Here is a 21588-nt window from a genome sequence, read left to right on the forward strand (position 1 = left end):
TCCCGAGAGTGGTTGGTTTGGAGTTGTACGACCTGGTGCACCGGACACTGTCCGGTAGCACACCGGACAGTCCGGTGCACCATTTTTCAGCGCACTCAAGTCCTTTTTGCTCTAATAAAATTGTGTCCCTAACTGATTTCTTTCTTGGTTTGTGTTGAACCTTTGCACCTGTAATACATGAATTCTAGACAAACTAGTTAGGGTGTGTTTGGTTTGACTTTTGGCTTTGGCTTTTGCCCCCCTAAAAGCCAAAAGCCAACCAAAGGGCTGGATCCAGGAAGTAACTTTTTCTAAAAGTCGACTTTCTTGTAGTGCAAATCTGAAAGCACCCCTGGACCTGCTTTTAGTGGCTTTTCGGATGGAATTGTGAAAACAGATATCGAAGAATTTTTAACGACTTTTAGTGGTTTTCACCAAACGGTTTTTAGCTTTTTAACAGCTTACAGCCTACAGCGGCTTTTTCCACAGCTCACAGCCCACAACAACTTTTTTAACAGCCACAGCCCAACCAAACAGACCCTTAGTCCACGTGTTTGCGTTGGTCATCAACCACCAAAATTAATTATAGGAAATGATTATCCCAATTTCCCTTTTCATGTAGTGTTAGGAAAGACAAGTGAACTTAGGATGAGCTTGAAGACTTTGTGGTCATCCCACTTGGTGCTTTCAAGGTTGCAGACCTGATTCACCATTGTCTTAAGCCGGTTGTACATGAATTGTGGCTCCTCTCCTTTGTTGAGGATGAACCGCCTGATCTCTCCCTCGATGATCTCCCTCTTGGTGATATTGGTCACCCGAACACCTTCATGCATCATTTTGAGCACGTCCCATATCTCCTTTGAACTCTTTAACCCTTACACCTTGTTATACTCCTCTCTACTCAACAAAGCGAGGATTATGGTGGCTTAGAAGTTAAAATGTCGGATTTGCGCGGCCTCATCTGAATCATAGTCTTCCTCTCCAACATGTGAATCATGTGCACCAAATTCAACAATATTCCAAATACTTTCGCGGAATGAGGTTAGGTGGTGCCACATTTTATCACTCCACATAACATAATCATTTCCATCAAATTGTGGTGGTTTTCCTAATGGGACGAAAAGTAATTGCGTGCATTTAGAAATGCAGGGGTAACAAAAAGGAATTTGATTACTCGTTTTGCGGTCTTGGCACTTGGAGGATATTCATTCGACAACCGAGGTAGAAGGTGCGGAAGAGTCGGTTTCGTAGTAGACTGTTCTTCTTCACCATCTTTTTCTTCTTGTCGCCTTTCTTCTTGTGCGACTTGGTGGAGCCGAAGGATTCCTTTTTGTGCTCCTTGTGCTTGTGCTTATCGCTAGATAGCTTCATCCCCCCGACGACACCTTGTCTTCGGGCTTGGATCCCGATGGCTCGGGTTTCCCGACGACATCTTGTTGTTCTTGGCGTGTTCACCCAACATCACTTCGAGTTGTTATACTTTAATGAAGTACCATGCTCTAATACCAATTGAAAGTCTCCTAGAGGTGGAAGGGGGTGAATATGCGAAACCTAAAAATTACAAACTTTGAACACAAACTTTTCTCCGAGGTTAGGGCTAGAACGAGTATTAAGAAAATCGGAGTGCCACCACCCCCTTCGCGTCATCGTCACCGTCGTCCCCTCCCTTCCCTTACGTGGGATTGTAGCATTTGCATAAACTATATGCTAGTTTTAGTAAACACATGAGAGACTACACTGCGAACATCTGCTCGATTGCGGTCTCTACTTTGAGCAACACACAATATCAACTTGTGTAACGAAGTTACCTATGCATTGAACATGGATCCCTATGTTATTGGGCATATTTCACTCTTTGCTTGTATGTTTAATCTAATATCACGAGCAGTAATTGCATATACAGACATATATGTCACCATAAATTTGTTATGTTGTTGTTTTGATTAAATTAAACAAAAAATACTCCAATTTCCAACATTCAAGTTATTTATATCATATATTAGCCCTGGTTTTTCTTGAAAAACACCAGACCTAAGAGGCTAAGACACACTGTTTTGATTTGAGTGCTTGTGAATCAAAGTTTGCGGCAGCCAAACCCAAACCCGGGACAATCCTGACTCTATGGCAGTCCCCGGTTCCGGATCCGAAGCCGGGCCGAATAGTCCAATTCCAATAGGCACACCTCCTCCTCACGTGCCGGTGCCGCCGGCTGCCCCCAAGACAACAAGCCCAAGCGGTGGGCAGTACACGCGACGATCCTGCCCGTTCCTAACCATCGGCCACGGAGCCGAGAGCACGTACAGTAACACGTGTCTCTGACTCGTGGCCCAGTAGTACCTAGAGGCCCCGGAAGTCAGTGGGACAGAGTTAGGCGTGTTCGTCAACACGACGGGCGGGGCGTTACGTGGCGTGCAGCATCGACGCGGCGCGGCAGTACACCATCCGTGTAAAACACGAGCGACAGGTACCTCACCGAACGTGCCTTCACTGACATCGTGGGCGCCCGAGATCCAGACCCACCTGTCAGAGCACGTTTGGTGACGCCACGCTTGTTTGGAAACCGATCCCCTCCCGCTGCCTTGCAGACTTGCAGTGCAAGAGAGAAGGCCGCACGTACCGCTCGGATCTTCAGGTCTACAGATTACAAGTACGTAACAGCCCCCTAATAACCAAATTGCCACGCCCCGCGCCGGGGGCAGTCTGGGGAAAATGGGAGCGGTGGCAGAAGGGTGATTGGTGAGCCACGCTCGAGGGCACAACGGGGAGAGCGCAACAGATAAATCCTCTATTTGGACCCGTCGCTGCTTCCCGTCGCCATTGCTGCCTCTTCTCCTCCTTCCTCCGTCCCTCCCTCCCTCGCTCTCCCATCCTCCTCTGTTCTCACAATTTTTGCTTCTGAATTTCCTGCCGGTGTGCCGGCATCTTCTTTCTACTGAGGCGTAGACCAAGGAGGAGAGTAATTGGCGAGCGGTTGGAGAACGAATACGAGACGGCTCCGGCGGCCGGAGGCCCATTTTTTGATGCGTGGTGCCGTCGAGGTCCACACGATTCGCAGAGACGTCGCCACGCCGAGTCCCCTGAGGCTCAGAGACCCTCCGGCATTGGACATGATGAGGTAGCCGGCAGATCTCCGGCCTCTCACCTCTCCCTCTCTGTTCACTTGGTTCCTCCGGTTATCACGCGGTGGTTCTCGCTGCAGATCGAAGTGTAACATGTTTCTCAACTCGGGTTGCGTCTGTTTCTCGTTTGGCTTCTTCTATCCGGCTTCTTGAAGGATTTGGTTTCTTCGCCGCCGGCCGGAGCTGGACGGCCGGCCTGTCAATTTTACTTCGGTTGTCGAAGGATTCGCTCTCTTCCTCCGCCTGTTATTTCCGCGCTCTGTCGTTCTGGTATTTGGATTTCATGTTCCTGTCGAAGTTTGGTTGATCCGAAATATGCATCTCTACGCTGGTTTCGCGAATTCCAGCCGCCGTTCTTTACTCTCCTGGACTCCGCGTTTTTAAGGATTCTGCACGCAAACGTCTCATGTTTACCTGTCTCATGTTTACCTGGCCGTCTCCCAAATTCCGCTGCTTTCCCGGCAGTTTCTGGAAAAAGAACGAGCCATCCATTTGTTGTTGTTTCAGATTTGCCCCCTCCGATCCTTTTGTGGCCCAGAGATGGCCAGTCATGTAGTTTATCGCTCTGCCGCCGGAGTCAAATTTCTGATTGGTCTGCGGCCGCCTTCTCTTCCGAGTTGCGGAGTTCTTAGTGATTTTTGTTCTTCCCTCCACGCCTCGCTTTACTTGATTTCGTTTCAACGAGCTGGTTCATGTTGGAATTTTGCGGTCGTTTTGTTCTCTCTCCCTAAGGCGCTGGGCCTGGTGATCGTTCTGTTCGAGTGCTCGTTTCATAGCCGTTTCCAACGGAGCGGGCGATCTGTCACTTGCATTTTGCAGCCGATCTCCTTGTTCGATGTCACATAGCTAAGACTCGCCTCGCCTCTTGATTCGTTGCAGGTACCAAAGGCTGAGCCCGGACTGCCTCCCGCTCGGCAACGGCGGTGGCGGAGGCGGAGGCGCCGTGCCCCGCAAGCAGGCGTCCAGATCCTCCTACATCAGAGAGGACGACGCCCCGGCCGTGGCCACGGATGGCTCCCGCCTCGCATCGTACCTGGCGGCCTCCTCGCACGAGCCCAAGCCGCTGCGGGCCCGCGCGCCGCAGCCGGCGCCTCTCTCCTCGGTGGCCGGCCGGAGCCCAGCGCGCGACCACGCACACCACCACCACACCTCCGACTCCTCCGACACCGCCTCCCCGAGCTCCACCGGCGGCGGCGGCGGCGCCGTCGTCGGCGACGTGCTGCTGCAGTGGGGGCACAAGAAGCGGTCGAGCTGCCGGCGCGACTCGGCCACCGCCGCGGCGCCGTCCGCGCAGCGCCGACAGTCTGCCGTCGGTGGCGGGGTCAAGATCCAGCGGCGCGCGTCGGCGCCAGCGCACGCGGAGAAGCTCATGCCGCCGCCGCCGCCAGCCGCCACGCGTGGATCTAACTTGCGGTCGGCGTCCTCCTTCCCGTCCCGCGCCTCCGCCTCCACCGCTGCCACCGGCAGCCACCACCCGCCCCACCACCACAGGTAACTGCGAGATGCCCCCCTTACCTCCCTTCGTTTCCTGCCCGTCGTGTCCGCGGTCCGCCTATCTATTCCCTTCTGGTTGCCTCGGCGACCTTTCTTTTCGGTTTCCGGTTTTGCCCCCGTGGAAACTACTGGTGCGGTACTATCTGGACGAGTAGTTGGTTCCGTAGTTGAGTCGTGGTCGCGTTCTTTGGGTGGGTTCGTGCCTTGGCGTCGCTGTATTGTTATTTATTTCTCTCGAACTCGGCCGGTCTCCTTTGGTTTTGGTGTGAGCTGTACCGCCACATCTTTCAGCACCTGTAAGTTGGATGGAAGATATTCCTTCCTTTCTTTTCCTCCGATCGCATCATTTCTTTCTTTTATTATATGGTGTATATATAAAAAAATCATTTATTCGTTTATTGCATGATATAAAAAAAATTCGAAGTAGGGTTTTCTCTTAATATATTTTAGTACCGATTTGATCTGGATCGATTCCAGTTTTTAGCTCATTTTTAGGGGTATTTTCTAGATATGTACTTTTATTATAAGTTTTGGAAAAGTTGTGTCTCTGGTCAGAAAGCAACCAGTAGCCGTATTTGTCACGCATTGTTTGTATCATGATGGGGCCATTTGTTATCTTATTTACAAATCTCGTCGTCGAGTGCTTTCAGCAGATTGTTTTGATTAATCTGGTTTTTTCGGTACTTGGGGATTGGGATGTTGTCAATCTGATGAATGAATTGCATATTTTAAGGTCTTTACTGCACTAGAAGTAGAGTAGATGGGTTATAAATATACAAATCTCAGCTTCCTATCCATTCTTTCTATTTAGAGTCCTAGGCACCACATAGTATATAGCAGCAGTGCTTTGCTCAGTCCACTTTGTTGAGGCTGGGTTGAGAGTGTAGGAGTAAAGCCTCAAGTCTCTTTGGTAGACGATCCACCACACCATCCGACCCTCAACCCTTTTTCCTCAACTTGTCAACCGCCGCCCCATCTACTCACTCCACCACGGTCATCATTAACATTTCTTCTCCATTCTTTTCAGGACCGTCGAGGATCGATCAGGCGGGCAGAAGCGGTCGTCGCCGGACAAGACGCATAGGTCCACCATGGATGGCGTCTACCACCATCACCACCACCAAGAGTCGCCGTTGACGGGCAACGGCGTCGCCACCGCCGGTGAGAAGCTAGGCGTGGAGCGGTTCGAGCTGCCGCTGATCTACATCTCGCTGTCGCGGAAGGAGAAGGAAGACGATTTCCTTGCGATGAAGGGCACCAAGCTGCCCCAGCGGCCCAAGAAAAGGGCTAAGAACGTGGACAAGACCCTCCAAGTATTAAACGCCTGCCCTGAGATCGATTTGATCCTCTATTTCTAACCCGATTTCCAAATCGATCTCTGCTCTCAAAACTTAACATGTGCTCTTCCCCCTTGATTTTTATCATGCAGTTTGTCTTCCCGGGTATGTGGTTGTCCGATTTGACGAGGGGACGGTACGAGGTGCGGGAGAAGAAATGCGTGAAGAAGGTATAAATCGAAAACTATTTTTTTCCCCTACTACTACCCTGATCTGATCTGGCCAACAATTCCAGTTTTTTTTTATGCAGTTTATTCAGCGACGGTAATTTTCCAACCTTATAATAAACATTATAATAAGATAATAAGAAAAATAAAAAGGCACTGGGAAAAAATTGCTTACAATGAGGGGGTATGGGGGTGCGAACATTTTTGTTTTTTTGGGAATGCAAAATAAAGCTGAAAAGCGGCCGGACCTGTTCTTTCGGGATGGACCCTCCTCACGCCTCACGTGGGCCCCACGGCCTGTGATGCTCCGTGTCCTCATTGATGACGGCACTGGTTTATTTGCTCCGCCGCGGCTTTATTGCTGTCGATGACGTGGAGGGGATAGATGTGTGCCCTTAACCTGAGGAGTCTTGTACTTCTTCTAGGTTTAGCGTTTCATTTATCGTATATTGTATATGTGCTTAGCTTTGCCAAGCCAAAAAAAAGAAAACACACACACACGCTAGAACACACCTGTGGCACACTCGCACGAATAATACAAACATCGGACCACCGTGCCTGAAATCTGGCTTGTGAACCACACGTAAGAAGGGTCACAGAAGGACATCTCATCAATTGCGGCGTGCTCGTATGGGTCCCACACGTCAGCCGGCTGTTGGGGATTGTCGAGCTGGAGCCACTGACAAGTGGGTCCCCGATGGACACGTACGTATCTGTCGCTGGCTTAGGTTAGGACCACATGATTGTGGCCCGGATAGAGCTCATCGAGGGAGAAAAAAAAGAAAGGAGAGAAAAAAAAAAGAAAAGAAAAGAAAAGAAAAGAAGAAAAGGGCGGTGCGCTCCCGTCTTTGTATCACGTCGCTGGTTCCCCCCACCCCCTGTTTATTCTGATTGGCAAATTGCAACGGCCAATTTGTCAACAGCAAGGACCAGCGCGAATCTTGTAACGTGAAACCCTAGTTGTTTTGTTAACCTATACGCAATGGCTGTGTGGCTGGTTCGTGCCTGGGTTTGGTACTGCATGCCCCGTGTGGTCAGCCGGGCTCTCCTTTACCACTCACGCACACAAAAAAGATAATGGTCTTCGCTTGCAACTCTACCTACTGATGTTTTTTTTTTCTTCCTATCGCTAAGCACGGTTTGCAGTGCACTAACTGGAATGAATGCCCTCGTATTTGGTCTGCAGAAGCGAAGAGGGCTGAAAGGGATGGAGAGCATGGACAGCGACTCGGAGTAATAAGGTGGAGGCGCGGCGCAGCCATCTTCCATGGGGGTGGGAGTCGAGGAAGAAGGGGCCCTAGAGAAGGAGGAAAGGAGGAGACGTTGAGGGCAAGAGTGAGCGGTCGCGCCTGCTCACCTTGAGCCGCCGCCGCGCTGGAAGCGTCGGAGGACGGCGGTGCTTGCCACACACAGGGCTGTGTTTCTGGCGGTCGTGAGGTTTTTTTGTTCCTTGATGCTGAGCTGCGTCTCCGCGGCCGCTGTTTGCAGCATGTAACCCTGAAACTCTGCGATCCGTCTATCTCTGCCTTCTTCATTTTTTCTCATGCGCTTTCGAGCCACCTGAAACGAGACGGTTGGATTCATTCGATTGCACCGGTGACGGTAAGGTGAAAACGACACACCACCGGTGGCTAGTTGTTGGACTGGGCTTGGGTTCCTCTGAAGGGAATGGGCCCTGGCTCTTTTAGTCGCATTGCGCAAGTTGTGAAGCCCGGGAAATGTTAGAATATTTCAAGTGCGCCTTCTGACTATCTTGCCCTACTTGCTGCCTCCGGCTAGATAAATAAAAAAAACGGCAAACGCTTGTCGCTGACTCGCAGTGGCTGAGATCTCGATGAGCACGCACGACTAGATCCAGCCAGAGAGGCATGTGGGGGTTTTTATTTTAGGAGCTTGACAATGATCTGGCGGATGCCAACTCAACGAACCTCTAACGGCACCGCCAAGTCTTTCGTTCCGTTCAAGGCCAGATTGCCACCGCCCGCCGTCATGGGTGCTGCTACCATTGGAGGAGCTGGCCGGCAGCCGGCAGCGACTACTGCTCGCCTCCCTGCTTCTGTCGGTGACTCTCCATCAGACCAGACGAAGAGGCTCGTTGCGCAGCGTTACGTTCCTCAGCAGACATGAGCCAGGCCCAGGCGGTTGTATTTGTACCAGAGAAGCGGCCGGTTTTTACTTTGAGTGCCGGTAGAGTTAGATCGACCACATCTAATAACAACACCAGTCTCAGGTTCTACGGCCGTGTGGTTTACTAGAGACCTTTATTTATACGTCATTTCGAATTAAGTTTATTTGATTATGTGCATTGATATAAGAAATAAATCTGTACCGATTAGTCGAAAATGAGTATCCACCCCTTTCGTTACTCTTACAGCTTATTTCATAGTTTACAAGTAGAGAAATCTGCGATTTTTTTTAGATTAAGAGTAATGACTGAGTTCTTTCATTTATTCGTCATTTGAACTTAGATTTTTGTTCATAACTTGCATATGTACGTGTGGTTTATTTTTAGTTCATCAAAAAAAATATGAGCATAACATGTGGGTTCCTCATGTTTTTATGTTCTATTTTGTTTTTGAAACATACCTCATATTAATATTGATTTGTAGATTTAATTACCAGGATTAAAAAAGATTCAGTCTGATTTATAAATTAGATGTGTGGTTTAATACATATTGTAATTTAAAGCTTTGTCCTACTAAGAATGGCCACATTTAACCCTGTGGCGGGGGGGGGGGGGGGGGGTGTCTTACCCCCCACCCATAAAGCCCCTGTTTGTTTTGTGTTGATTTTGTTTTGAATTTATTCAATTGTCAAGAAATTTATACATGTGGTTCTAAGAAAGTAGAAATCATATTATAGCTTGACACTATATTAGCTTAGCATAGCCACCTCAGATTTTGAGGGGATTCAGCTTCCTACGTGGTGACTGTGCACCAGGTCTGTTTGGTTTGCTACCTCCTTTGCCACAGTTCGGCATGTATATGTTTAAGCAGTTTTGACTGAGTTAGATATGCGTTTGGTTTGATCCAAAACCATGACAATATTTTTTATTTCAGTATGTAGATCTCACTCGTCAACGACTAATAAAAGTATGACAAAAATCTTTTAGACAGGCCAAGATGTGATGCACAATTTAAGGCCTTGTTTGGAATTGTAGTATTTTTATAGTTTTGAAATAATACTATGGTATTTAATGATACTATAGTATTGGAGCTCAAAAGGTGTTTGGTTTGTAAAGTCAAAACTCAGTTTTAAATACCATGGTTTACCCAAAACTGCAGTATTTTTGGAGTTTTCGAAACTCCACTCAACACCTCGGTTTTCTTCTCTTCTCTCTACATATACTTTGTTTTTACAATAGAACCAAACATATCTCGGTTTTGAGCAATACTGTAGTTTTATTATGGTAAAGAAATACCGTAGTATTTATGTCATATACCATTGTAAACTATAGTATCTCAAAACTACAGTATTTTAAAACTACATTCCCAAACAGGCCCTAAGTGTCTAACATCATCCAATATATGACCAAAAAAAAATGTGTGGTGAATTTTAGCACCTTAGATATACAACAAAAAACATGTGTACTCGCACTTTGGGTCTTAATATAGATGGTGTTTTCAATGAACCGAACTGGTATAGTATTTATGCCATTTTTATCAGTCTTACTTTGGGTCTTAGTTCTAATTAGTGTGGACAGGACAAACCACATGCAATGCAACCTGCGGTCAGTTTTCTTCGTCGTTATCGGCATGACGAAGGGGGAGGCCTGGGCAAAGGCGCTGATCTCTCCACAAATCCCGTTGCATGTTTCTGAATCCCCTCTCGAATGCCGTCGCTGGTCAAAAACGTCAACGTCTGCCTGCGGCAAGTGTTTTGCATCACTGCTTCCATGCTTCGTCTTCCTACTCTGGCTTGCAGCAGGCAGGCTCCTGAAGGCGCGCACGCGCGCACACACACACACTACAGAGTGCAGGGAGGACTGGAGCAGTTCGGCGTTTGTTCAGTTCGCCACGTGCCTTCAGATCCACTGTGATCTCGCTCTCGTCGAACGTACCCGACTACCCGGGGCACATCTGCCGTGATCTCGGCCAAGGAATCACAGAAAGTCAGAACGGAGCTGTTAACCCGGCGTGCTCCGAGGAGAAGGCGAGCAAGCCGGCGTGTGGAATGGAACCAGTTGTATGTGACATCAGCGAACGGGGAGGAAGCAAGTGGCTGAGAAAGTGGGCTGGACCGCTGGAGGGTATAGAGTGGTTGACAAGTGGGCCAGGACGTGATAGGCGGCACCAGGGTTTAAGAAACCGGTTCTAAGGCTAAAACCGGCCACCACCGATAACCGATTTATCGCGATAAACCGGCGAAAACCGGTAGAAACCAGCCGAAATCGAGTTTGGACAGTTTTTGAATTCGAACCGGTTTCCAAACGATAGACCGGCCGATACGGCCGATAAACCGGCCGATACGACTGATAAACCGGCCGCATAGAATCCAAAACCGATCCATATGTATTTTTGCAAATAAAGCACATTGAGGTCCCATAATTTGAACAAAAGATGACCCAAACATTATCACAAGTCCAATAACAACATTTAGCAGTTCAAACACATTACATGACATTGTTTCATAGTTCACAAACAACATCGAAGATACAGATACATGTTTTATAGTTCACAGTTGATCCTCCGTCGAAGATCATTCCCACGGGGCATTCCACTGATATTGTGCCTGTGCCATATTGTACTCCTCCGTTGATAGCAACATAATACCTTGGTCACGCATCAACTGGGCCTTGTACTCTACCCAAGTCTGACTGGTCCACGCAGAAGTCGTACTCCACGACTCCACCAACATTTGGTAGTACTCAGGGTCCTCCCATTCGTACACTCACCTCGTTGGTTGCTGTGTTACCTCACCAACCAGATAATTGACATAGGGAAGCAGGGGTGAAGATGAACCTTGTCTTTCGTTGCTAGAATCAGGGGTCCAATATGCTTGTTGTAGGCCTTGGTGTCTGATCCCTGTGTGAGTGGTCCTACGCTCCTCAGGTGCGCCGTGATCTTGGTCTTGTGTAGCGTATTCGAACTGGGACTCCCCTACATAGTTATGAAAACATGGTTAGATATCAATCACTAAGTTATTGAGAACTAAATGTAATGGTACCTGTGAATTGTATCGGAGCCATCTGAGACCCACCAGCACCACCACTACCACCACCACCGCTACCGCCACCACCACCACCACCACCACCACCACCACCACCATCATCAGAAGACGTCGTCGAACTGCTATCGGCAGACTCAATGTATTGTGGACTTTTATCACCACTATCAGAATCATCATCGCTAGCCACTGCTTTCTTTCCTTTCTTGCTTGTTTTTCGTTGTACGAACTGCGCCTTTCTCTTACCAACATGAGTGTCCCCCACATTCTTCTTTGTCCACTTAACCAAATTGTCTTTTGAAGTGCCTTGAGCCACGATGCTTGATGGCAACGGTGGGTCACTCTCGGTGTCCTCCTCATCTAGCAATGGATCCGCGTTTGAGCGACCCATTTCCATCCACTGACGGATTGGATTGTTTGTGTCATATAAGGATAATTCCATCAACTGTGAAAATGGATCATCCTCCCCTTGCACACTTGTGAACCCAATTGCATCCTTTAGGCGTAGCCTCAGGTTGTAGTTAACATATACAAGCTTATGGAGCTTCTTATGCGACAGCCGATTCCTCACCTTTGTGTGCACCAAAGCAAATGTGCTCCAATTGCACTCACAACCACTAGAGGAACAACACTGTGAAACCAATCTCAAAGCAAGCTTTTGTAACGTCGGAGTGTCTGAACCAAACATGTCCCACCATGATGCTGCAAAACGTAGCACATTCACATGACGTACAAAAGCCTTAATGTACTTGCGACAACGGGTAATTACTTACCAGGCGAAGTGTTGTGATCGTACGCCATTTTTTCAGCCAAAGGTCTACCAAACTCCCCTTGCTTTCTTCTGTAGAACTCAACCTCCTGCAGTGCTGCGGCTGCGGTATCCACATCAGTCATATATTCGAATGCATGCCGAAGATCACTCATCACTGAAACAGTAGTGCCATACGCATAGTGTGTCCGAGGGTTCAAAGCAGCAGCTGTGTGACATCTAGTTAGTACCGATTCATAATAGTAACATTTAAAGAAACTGTGCTAACTATAGTACTTACCACCATTGACGTAGGTCTGATTTGTAAGATCCGCCATTCTTTTTTTATCACCTTTATATACTTTTTGTACTCGCTCGGACGACCTTGGAACAAACTTTCATACTGAGATTTCACTAAGGTATATTGTAGGAGCACCTCACTAAGCGTTCCCTTCCTGTCCTCATCAGCGAAGCAAAGAAAACCAAATAATGGCTCAGTCGCATCAACCACATACTTCAATTCATCCCACCATGACAGGCTCGTAAGGGTTTGATGAGTGTACCTCCCTTCTGGCATACTACTAAACTTGCTTTGTAGGAATCCCTGAGAACCCATCCACACCATGAACTTGTCCTTCCGACGAAGAAAGCTCTCTAAGAAAACATAATTTGTTCCAAACCTAGTGGCATTCCATTGAACCAACTCCCCACCAATTGCCTCCTTGATCATGGAATGTAGCTTGTTATGGTTGTAAAGAAACCGTGATACCCGTCTAGCACTTTGAATCACAACATCATGCTCAGGAAAATTTCTAATCTCCTTTAACATCAAATTTATGGTATGAGCGACACATGGCTGCCACACAATAGTAGGGTGCTTCGCGACTACCATACGTCATGCCTTTTTGTGGTTCGCACCATTATCAGTGATAATCTGGACCACATGCTCTGGACCAATTTCGGTGACCACGTCCATGATTTCCTACAAGCATCGTCCAAATTACAACAATAAGAGGCGCATAGAATAGCATTCAACCAACCATAAAATGATAATGAAATTACCTTATATAGGTAATTCGCATCCTGGGATTTACCCGTTGCATCCACTGATTTATGGAAGAACATAACACCATTACAAAATAACATGAAATTAATCACTGACATTTGGGTCGGTCCTGTCCGTGAGTCGCACATGATGGTAAGTCCATATGTTGGCCAGTCCTCCTTGAACTTTGTGAAATCATCCTGCAAATCCTTCTCATTCTCATCTAACTACCGATTGTCAATCAAATATCCTTTCGGATATCTGACCCCTTCACCTACATGTCAGGTACAACATGAATGAGAGAAATGTACGACATTGATTGACAATGATAAACTTTGGATCCACACTCACCATGTTTTTGCGTCTCTCTAAATGCATTGATGAAATATGGACTGTTTGCTTTATGCCCTGGAATCGCCTCCGCATGGAACCACTTAGCCCACTGCTGACCAACAAAATGGACCGCATTCTTTCCCGCCTTAGAGAACGGACCCGTATCAATCCTTGTCTGCACCATATGTGGCTTCTCCTTCCTAGAACCTATTCTCCCAAACGCGGCACGGAGACCACCTTGGTACGAGCCACCACCCGTCTCATACGTGCCACCGCTCGCGCGAGCACGCATCCTAAGCTCCTCCTCTCTCGACGCACGCATTGCGGCCTGTAACTCCGCATCATCATCATCATCGGAAACACGATGCGAACCCGCCGCTTGCAACTTTCGTGCCTCTTCCGCTACTCTTGCTTTTCTTTTATCATGGACCTTGTCTAGCTCACGCCGAAAGTAATCGGCAGTGTCCGGTGGAACGGTGCGACAACCTTGCACATTCCCCCCACACGATGCAAGGTGTTGCTTGAAACGTGTAGCACCACCACCCTTCCACTGTTTCTTGCAATACTTGCACTTGAATCCGGGATATATGTTGTCCCCGTGTACCCAAACCGGATCTTGCCGCTCCGACATCCCTGAAAATAGCAACAACAACTATTATTAGCCTACAATTATTAGCCTACATCTATTTTTACAAGTAGCGGTGCTAATTTCAAATGATTTGAAGCCAAAAGGGGAAAAATTAACCTAACCCTACCCCTACTCGGCAGCTCGGCTAATCGACCCATCTGGCCGATTAATCGGCTCATATCACCGATAAACCGGCCTAACCGGCCGGTAAGCCGCGCGGCGCGCCCTAGCCGATGCGCCCGATAAGCCGGAGCTAGCCGGCCGATTAGCCGCTCAAACCGGCCGATAAATCGCCTCAAACCGCTGGTTTACGGACTGTCGAGGAAGAGGGACTTACCGGCGGCTTTCCGCTCCAACCGGTCGGCTAGCCGGTTCTTATGGCCGGCTCGTCGTGCTCTGGCGGCGGACGGACGACGGTTTCGACCGGACGAGGCGTAGAAGCGGATGGGGAGCTCTGTGGAGCTGGTTGCGCGGCGTTAGGGTTAAGTATAGCCATAATGGGCCAGCCCATTTAGGAGGTGTTTTTTTTTTATTTTTTTTACTTTTTTGATTTTTAGTTTGAATTCGGTAGTGTATTTTTAAATTTGGTTTCAGTGGAAAGTCTTAGAATAATCCATAGTATTTATAAGAAAATTTTCGTCAAAATATTTCAAATTTTATAAAATTTCACAAATTCAAACTACAAAACCGGCTGGGCCCGATAACCGGAAAGCCGGCCGGTTTATCTGGTTTGCCGACCGGTTTCTCAAACCTTGGGCGGCACTGCGCTGTGTACCTTATCCCTATTTCAAACTCATCCTTCAAACAGTGTCAAACAGATTCACCGAAAACAGCCTTAAGCAAGTAAGTAAATTCTAACAAACTGCATTTCGAATAGATCCTCGTCTCGCAGGTCCCAGCCGCATGCCCGACCCTGTAATCCTAACCTTGTTCTTGCTAAATCATTCCCCAAACCCATTTCAAGACATCTAGCTCGTGACAGGAGCCACCACCTGTTATTCAGCGCATCAGCGGCTAGTATGAAGTCAAAACGGGGGGCTAACTTTACAGTACACAGGTTTTCAATTCCCATGGTACGTATGACGAGGTCCGCAGTTACGTGGAAAACGATTGTCCCACATCTGTCCCGACTCCTGCCTGATGTGTGTCAGTTCTAGCGGAAGAGCCTAGGAACAGAGCGCCGTGGGATCTTCCCTTCAAGCTTCAATCTTCTGTATGCCTCCCTGATGTGACAAGGCCTGATGGGTCCTGAATCCTTCCTCTCACTCATGACTACTCTTGCTGCAATACACAGTGAAATTGTCAAGAGAAAGCAACAACCAAGAAAGCCATCCCTTCTGTTGGAACCTACAAATTCTGCTAGCAAGTTCCTTGGATCGTAGCGAGGTGGAAAGAAGAAAATGGACCACAGAAACAGAAGCCAGACTAAAAAAACAAGATCATACTAGGTGAGCTTACAGTTGGATGTTGGTTATCATCCTTAGACAACGTACAAAATATACATTTCAGCAACGCTGTAGAAAATCGGATTCCATAGGAAAAAAAAGTAAACGTGACTATTCTGAACTTGCCTGTTTCAATTAGCTCACCAACAAATATTTTTGCTATTCCTGATACCACAATTGATGTAGGGATAGAAATCTTTTGACTTCCAGTGATGCTTGCCAATAGCTGTAAGCAAACACAATACAGATTAACACTACAAAATCTGGCCGAAGACTGATCTGAGTTACTGGATAGCAATTACATGATTAAAGGATTCAAATTTGTTATCGGCACACCCTCTATTCAAATCGGTACGGGCATACAAATTTCAAGCCTGCAGCATGATGAATGAAGCAAAAAAAAAAAAAAAAACTCCCGACCAAATTGTTGTTATCCAAGCACTTCTATAGGAAATGAAATAAATACATATAACATGCATGGCTATCTTAGTATGTTTCATATAAGGCATCGAGAGCCGAGTAATTTTCCATGAATTGGAACAAAAAACAAATATTTGCTTTAGCAGCTAGCACTTATTTGACTTAAGATACTATCACTAGTCATGCATTCAAGGTAAAAATATCTGCTCTATATGCATATATTTATTTACAAATTCAACCATTGAGAAATAATGGGACAAATATAAATAACGCATGAGTTTAGATCATTTAATTTAGAGAAAATAGAAAAGACTCGCCTACAAGTCAGGGGATTTCAAAGTTCAAATATCCACTTGCATCTCAGGTCCTTACCGTCTCACACCTACAAGTGTTATGTGTAAGGATGGAGGTGTAGGTGGGTACTTGAAACCCCCTAGCTTATAATGCTGGGTCTTTGCATTTCCCCTACAATTTATATGATTAATAAGTGAAGCCATACCCTTTTCATGTTAGATTTCTGAAATCCGGATCTTCGGAATGACTCGTAACGGTTCATCTGCTGTTGTGTAAACTGGGACAGTATAGCACTGAGAAAGGATACAATTAGAACATAGACATATAATTTATTATTCAATCATAAGAAAGAAAGTATGAATACTCACCCTTTTATGTACTATATGGAATATAAACCACAAGTATGAAACATGATATTTGTCTCGGCAACCGCCACTACATAGTAGTAATTCAGAAAAACCAACAACAACAACATAGCCTTTTAGTCCCAAACAAATTGGGGTAGGCTAGATTGAAATCCAAAAGTCACCAAAAAGAGAAAGAGAGAGAAAGGGGAGAGGAAAAAGCTTTTGAGAGAACTAAAAGGGAAAAGGCCTATCACGGGTCGGGCACGTGGATAGCTTCCTTCCAAGCACTTCTATCCAAACACAACTCCTTTGGGATATTCCATTCCTTCAAATCCTTTTTTATTGCCTTCTCCCATGTCAAGTTTGACCACCCTCTACCTCTCTTCACATTATTGTTCCGTCTTATAATGCCTCTGTGCATTGGTGCCTCTAGGGATCTCCGGTGGACATGCCCAAACCACCTCAACCGGTGTTGAATAAGGTTTTCTTCAATTGACGCTACTCCTATCCGATCGCGTATGTCATCGTTTCGCACACGGTCCAATCTTGTGTGCCCATATATCCAACGCAATATATGTATCTCTGCGACACTTAGTTGTTGGATATGCCATCTCTTAATAGGCCAACATTCAGCCCCATATAACATAGCAGGCCTAATCGTCGTCCTGTACAACTTGCCTTTTAGCTTCTGTGGCACTCTCTTGTCACATAGGACTCCCTATGCTTGACGACATTTGATCCACCTCGCTTTGATCTTATGGCTAACATCTTCATCAATATCACCATCTCTATGTAGCATCAATCCCAAATAACAGAAAGTGTCCTTCTTGGGTACTACCTGGCCTCCCAAGCTTACATCTCCATGATCACTAACTGTAGTACCAAAGTCACATCTCATATGCTCGGTTTTGGTCTGGCTAATTCTAAAACCTTTTGACTTTAGGGTCTGACACCATAACTCCAGCTTTCTATTTACTCCTTCCCGGCTTTCATCTACTAGAACTACATCGTCAGCGAAAAGCATACACCAATAGATATCTCCTTGTATATCCCACGTGACCTCATCTATCACTAAGACAAATAGATAAGGGCTCAAAGCTGAACCTTGATGTAGTCCTATGTTAATCGGGAAAACATTTGTATCACCATCAGTTGTTCGGACGCTAGTCACAACCTTGTCATACATGTCCTTGATAAGCGTAACATACTTTGTTGGGACTTTATGCTTGTCCAATGCCCACCACATTAGATTCCTAGGTATTTTATCATACGTCCTTTCCAAGTCGATAAAACCATGTGCAAGTCCTTATTATGCTCCTTATATCGCTCCATGACTTGTCTTATTAAGAAAATTGCTTACATGGTTGACCTTCCAGGCATGAATCCAGATTGGTTCATGGTGATATGCATCATTCCTCTCAGGCGATGCTCAATAACTCTGTTCCATAGCTTCATAGTGTGGTTCATGAGCTTAATCTCTCGATAGTTGGTACAACTTTGAATATCTCCCTTTTTCTTGAAGATTAGTACTAATGTACTCCTTCTCCACTCATCGGCATCTTATTTGATCGAAAAATATGGTTGAACAGATTGGTTAGCCAAACTATAACATTATACCCAAGGCATTTCCACACCTCTATTGGGATACCATCCGGGCCCATCGCCTTGCCCCCCTTTCATCCTCTTTAAAGCTTCTTTGACCTCTGACTCTTGGATCCTGCGTACAAAGCATCTATTTAAATCATCAAATGAGTCATCCAACTGGGTGTCCATAGTCTCATTCTCACCATTGAAAAGATTGTCAAAATACCTCTGCCACCTCTGTTTGATGTCTTGTCCTTTCACCAAAAGTTGATCCATCTCATCCTTAATGCATTTAACTTGGTTGAGGTCCCTCATCTTCCTTTCCCGAATCCTAGCCATCTTATAGACATCCTTGTCCCCTTCCTTTGTACTTAGTCTTCAGAAAAGATCATCATAGATTCGACCATTTGTCTCACTCACAGCTCGCTTTGCAGTCTTCTTTGCCACCTTATACCTCTCTATGTTGGCCGTGCTCCTGTCATGGAATAAGCTCCTGTAACATTCTTTCTTCTCCTTTATTGCCTTTTGAACGTACTCGGTCCACTACCGAGTATCTTTAGGTTCACCTCTGCTCCCTTTGATCACTACAAACACTTCTGACGTCACCTTCCTAATACAAGTTGCCATCTTCACCCACATGTTTTTTTTCTCGAAAACGCAGGAGAGCTGCGTATCAATATATTAAGAAGAAAGGGTGAGGCAAGGAAACCTCGTACAACTCCACCCGAACCCACAAACACTAGGCTATAGGGAGGAGAAAATTAACATCATCAACAACAAAAGACATCTAGTCCCGTGACCATGGAGACTCAAATTAAAGATTACCCACTGAAATTACTGGAGCATAAGGATGTTAGATAAATCCCTGGCTCCAGCCCTATACCAGAGATGAGCCCTATAAATCTTCACCCACATGTTGTTTGCATCTTCTTCGTACCAAGCGCCCTCCATAAAAATTCTTTCCTTAAAAAGTTTGGATGTCTCCCCTTTGAGTTTCCACCACTTCGTCCTCGCAAATTTGGCTTGTTTATCCCTATGGGTACGGATCCGAAAACAGAAGTCAGCCACCACACGATTATGTTGGGGCACAACACTCTCTCCAGGTATCACCTTACAATCCAAACACGCTTGTTTATCTTCTCTCCTTGTAAGAACGAAGTCGATCTGGCTCGAACAATAACCACTGCTAAAAGTCACCAAATGAGAATCTCTCTTTCTGAAGAAAGCGTTGGCTATCACTAGGTTGTAGGCTACAACAAAGTCCAAAATATCCTTTCCTTCTTGATTCCTACTACCATACCCGAAACCTTCATGAGCCAGCTCATAACCTGCATTTGTCGAATCTACATGACTATTGAGATCTCCTCCTATGAAAAGCTTCTCATTGTTGGGTACTGCTCTAACCAAGCCATCAAAGTCTTCCCAGAACTTCCTCTTCTCGCTCTCACTGAGACCAACCTGAGAGGCATATGCACTTATAATGTTCAAGATTACATCCACAAAATTAGTTTAACTAGGATAATCCTATCTCCCTACCTTTTGACATCCACCACTCCATCCTTGAGGCCCTTATCAATCAGGATACCTACTCCATTTTTGTTTGCCATTGTTCCTGAGTACCAAAGCTTGAAACCAGTGTTCTCCACCTCCTTCGCTGTTTGCCCCTTCCATTTTGTCTCCTGGACACATAGGATATTAACACGCCTCCTGCTCGCTGCATCGATTAACTCTCTTAGCTTACCTACAAGGGAACCTACGTTCCAACTACCTACACGGATCGTAGTCAGCTCAACTAGCTTACTTACCCCTCACACCCATTGAGACAGATGCGAAGACCCTTGCACATTTGTCACTACATCCGGGCGCCGATGTAGCGCGCCACTAAGGAAGCGACGACACGATCCTTGCTCACTTGACAACGCATCCAAATCACGACACGGTGCGCCACCAAGAGGGTGGCGGCCCGGCCCTTGCCCATTTAACACAATACTCCGATATGATGCGTCGCTAAGAGGGTTACGCACCAATGGTTTTCTATTGGGTTTCATCTCCATATGAGTGGTTAATTTTTTTTATAGCTAGCTCGCCACGCCTAACGCAACCATGGTTTTTAAAGCGGTAAGGCGGTCCAAGGCGTTGGAGCACCGCCTGGACGCCTAGGCGACGCCTAGGCGAGGTAGGCGGGCAAGGCGCCTAGGCGTTAGACCACCGCCCGGACGCCTAGGCGACGCCTTAAGAACAGAGAACGCAACCCTCCTCCTTCTACCTGGAGTTGGGAACAGGCTATGCTGGCACCAACATATGCTGAGACAAATAACTTTCTAAATACAAAGGATCATGGAAACAAGCCTACTATCAAACACCCATACAAAAGATAAGGGCAAACAATGCTAACACTAATATTGATGTGGTAGCATGATTCAACTGAGAGTGAGAGCTGCTAGTTTTGTTATATGTAATTGGTTTCTGTGTGTTCAACAAAAGCAAGAGTAAGGGTTCACCAACTTGCTGATCTAGTGATCAGCAACCACACCTACATGTTTATGACTTTATGTTTATGTAAGAAAGCACAGCTAGGCCTGTGAAAAATCAACGAAAAACTACCAGCAATAAGGCATGGAATGGCCACCCATTTGCTTTGCATCGTTAATGATCTATGTGGTTAACATAGGCAGAATTAAGGTTCGCAGTCCCCCAAACGCATATCTACTCCTCAGAGAATCATTCCAATTACGAGTAACCAGCGAATTTGTACAGATAACAATGCAGTGCCATTTGCTAGATTAAAAAAAAAAGTGAACAGTTTAGGCACGAACTTCATCTTGGCGAGCTTGTCAGGGTCGCCAGTGCTGCTGGGAAGCTTGTCGAGGTCAACCTCCATCTGGTCCTCGTCGTCGTCGTCATCCTCCTGCTGCTCCCTCTGGACCCGGCCCTTGGCCTTGGCCGCGGCCGATGCTGCGTGCGACGCCGGCGCCGACGGCTGGCGCGGGGGCGGGCCGCCGTCGTAGTCCTCGGCGTCGTCCGCGAGGCCCGCGGCGCCGGGTTCCTCCTCGGGCGGCGCCGGCGAGTCCGGCGGCGAGTCCTGCTCCTCGACGGCCGCCTCGAACGGGTCCTTCATGGAGCGGCGCGGTGGCGGTGGATGCGCGAGAGGGCGGGGAACGGATGCAGAGAAGGGAGAGGAGTCTTCTGTATCCGACGAGCTGGCTGGGCGGCTGGGCCTAGGCGGGCGCGTGCGTCGGGGGCTTCCGTTCGCTTTGCCCGTAGGCCGTAGCTTTGATCTAGGCCAGCGTCTGGCACGGCGTGGTTGGTGTTGGGCCTATTGCGCGTTTGGATGGGTTAGGCCCACAGGGCTCGGGAACGGTGCGCAGTGGGCTGATTACGTGCAGGTAAATTAACTATGGGCTGGATCGGATCGAGCATGCTATGGAATGTGGATATAAGAGGGTTAGCCCACCAGGATGCTTTATGTCAACAACGAGTCG

General features: G+C 47.0%; 3 protein-coding genes across 4 annotated transcripts; 1 reads left to right on the plus strand and 2 right to left on the minus strand.

The window, feature by feature from the left end:
• Window positions 1–2696: 2696 nt before the first annotated feature.
• Window positions 2697–7682, plus strand: LOC100276778 (DUF1639 family protein). Of its 2 annotated transcripts, XM_008674384.4 has the most exons (6): window positions 2697–3094; window positions 3978–4589; window positions 5620–5905; window positions 6022–6099; window positions 6180–6193; window positions 7283–7682. In XM_008674384.4, exons 1-6 carry the CDS (start codon window positions 3000–3002, stop codon window positions 7296–7298), a joined length of 1101 nt encoding a protein of 366 aa, XP_008672606.1. In that variant the 5' UTR covers window positions 2697–2999; the 3' UTR covers window positions 7299–7682. The 2 variants fall into 2 exon arrangements, with proteins under 2 accessions (XP_008672606.1, NP_001143963.2); NM_001150491.2 differs by lacking the exon at window positions 6180–6193 and having other exon boundaries at window positions 2799–3094; window positions 7283–7639.
• Window positions 7683–10389: 2707 nt separating this feature from the next.
• Window positions 10390–14216, minus strand: LOC118476764 (uncharacterized). Its single transcript, XM_035966432.1, has 2 exons — window positions 11263–14216; window positions 10390–11195 (listed from the first exon to the last, which is right to left on the minus strand). Exons 1-2 carry the CDS (start codon window positions 11948–11950, stop codon window positions 10987–10989), a joined length of 897 nt encoding a protein of 298 aa, XP_035822325.1. The 5' UTR covers window positions 11951–14216; the 3' UTR covers window positions 10390–10986.
• Window positions 14217–14860: 644 nt separating this feature from the next.
• On the minus strand, window positions 14861–21327 carry LOC100286233 (transcription initiation factor TFIID subunit 11). Its single transcript, NM_001159121.1, has 4 exons — window positions 20923–21327; window positions 16381–16468; window positions 15588–15687; window positions 14861–15297 (listed from the first exon to the last, which is right to left on the minus strand). The coding sequence occupies exons 1-4, from the start codon at window positions 21222–21224 to the stop codon at window positions 15170–15172; spliced, it is 618 nt and encodes a 205-aa protein (NP_001152593.1). The 5' UTR covers window positions 21225–21327; the 3' UTR covers window positions 14861–15169.
• Window positions 21328–21588: the final 261 nt, after the last annotated feature.

Source organism: Zea mays, chromosome 3 (genome assembly GCF_902167145.1).
Source record: "Zea mays cultivar B73 chromosome 3, Zm-B73-REFERENCE-NAM-5.0, whole genome shotgun sequence".
Lineage (NCBI taxonomy): Eukaryota > Viridiplantae > Streptophyta > Magnoliopsida > Poales > Poaceae > Zea > Zea mays.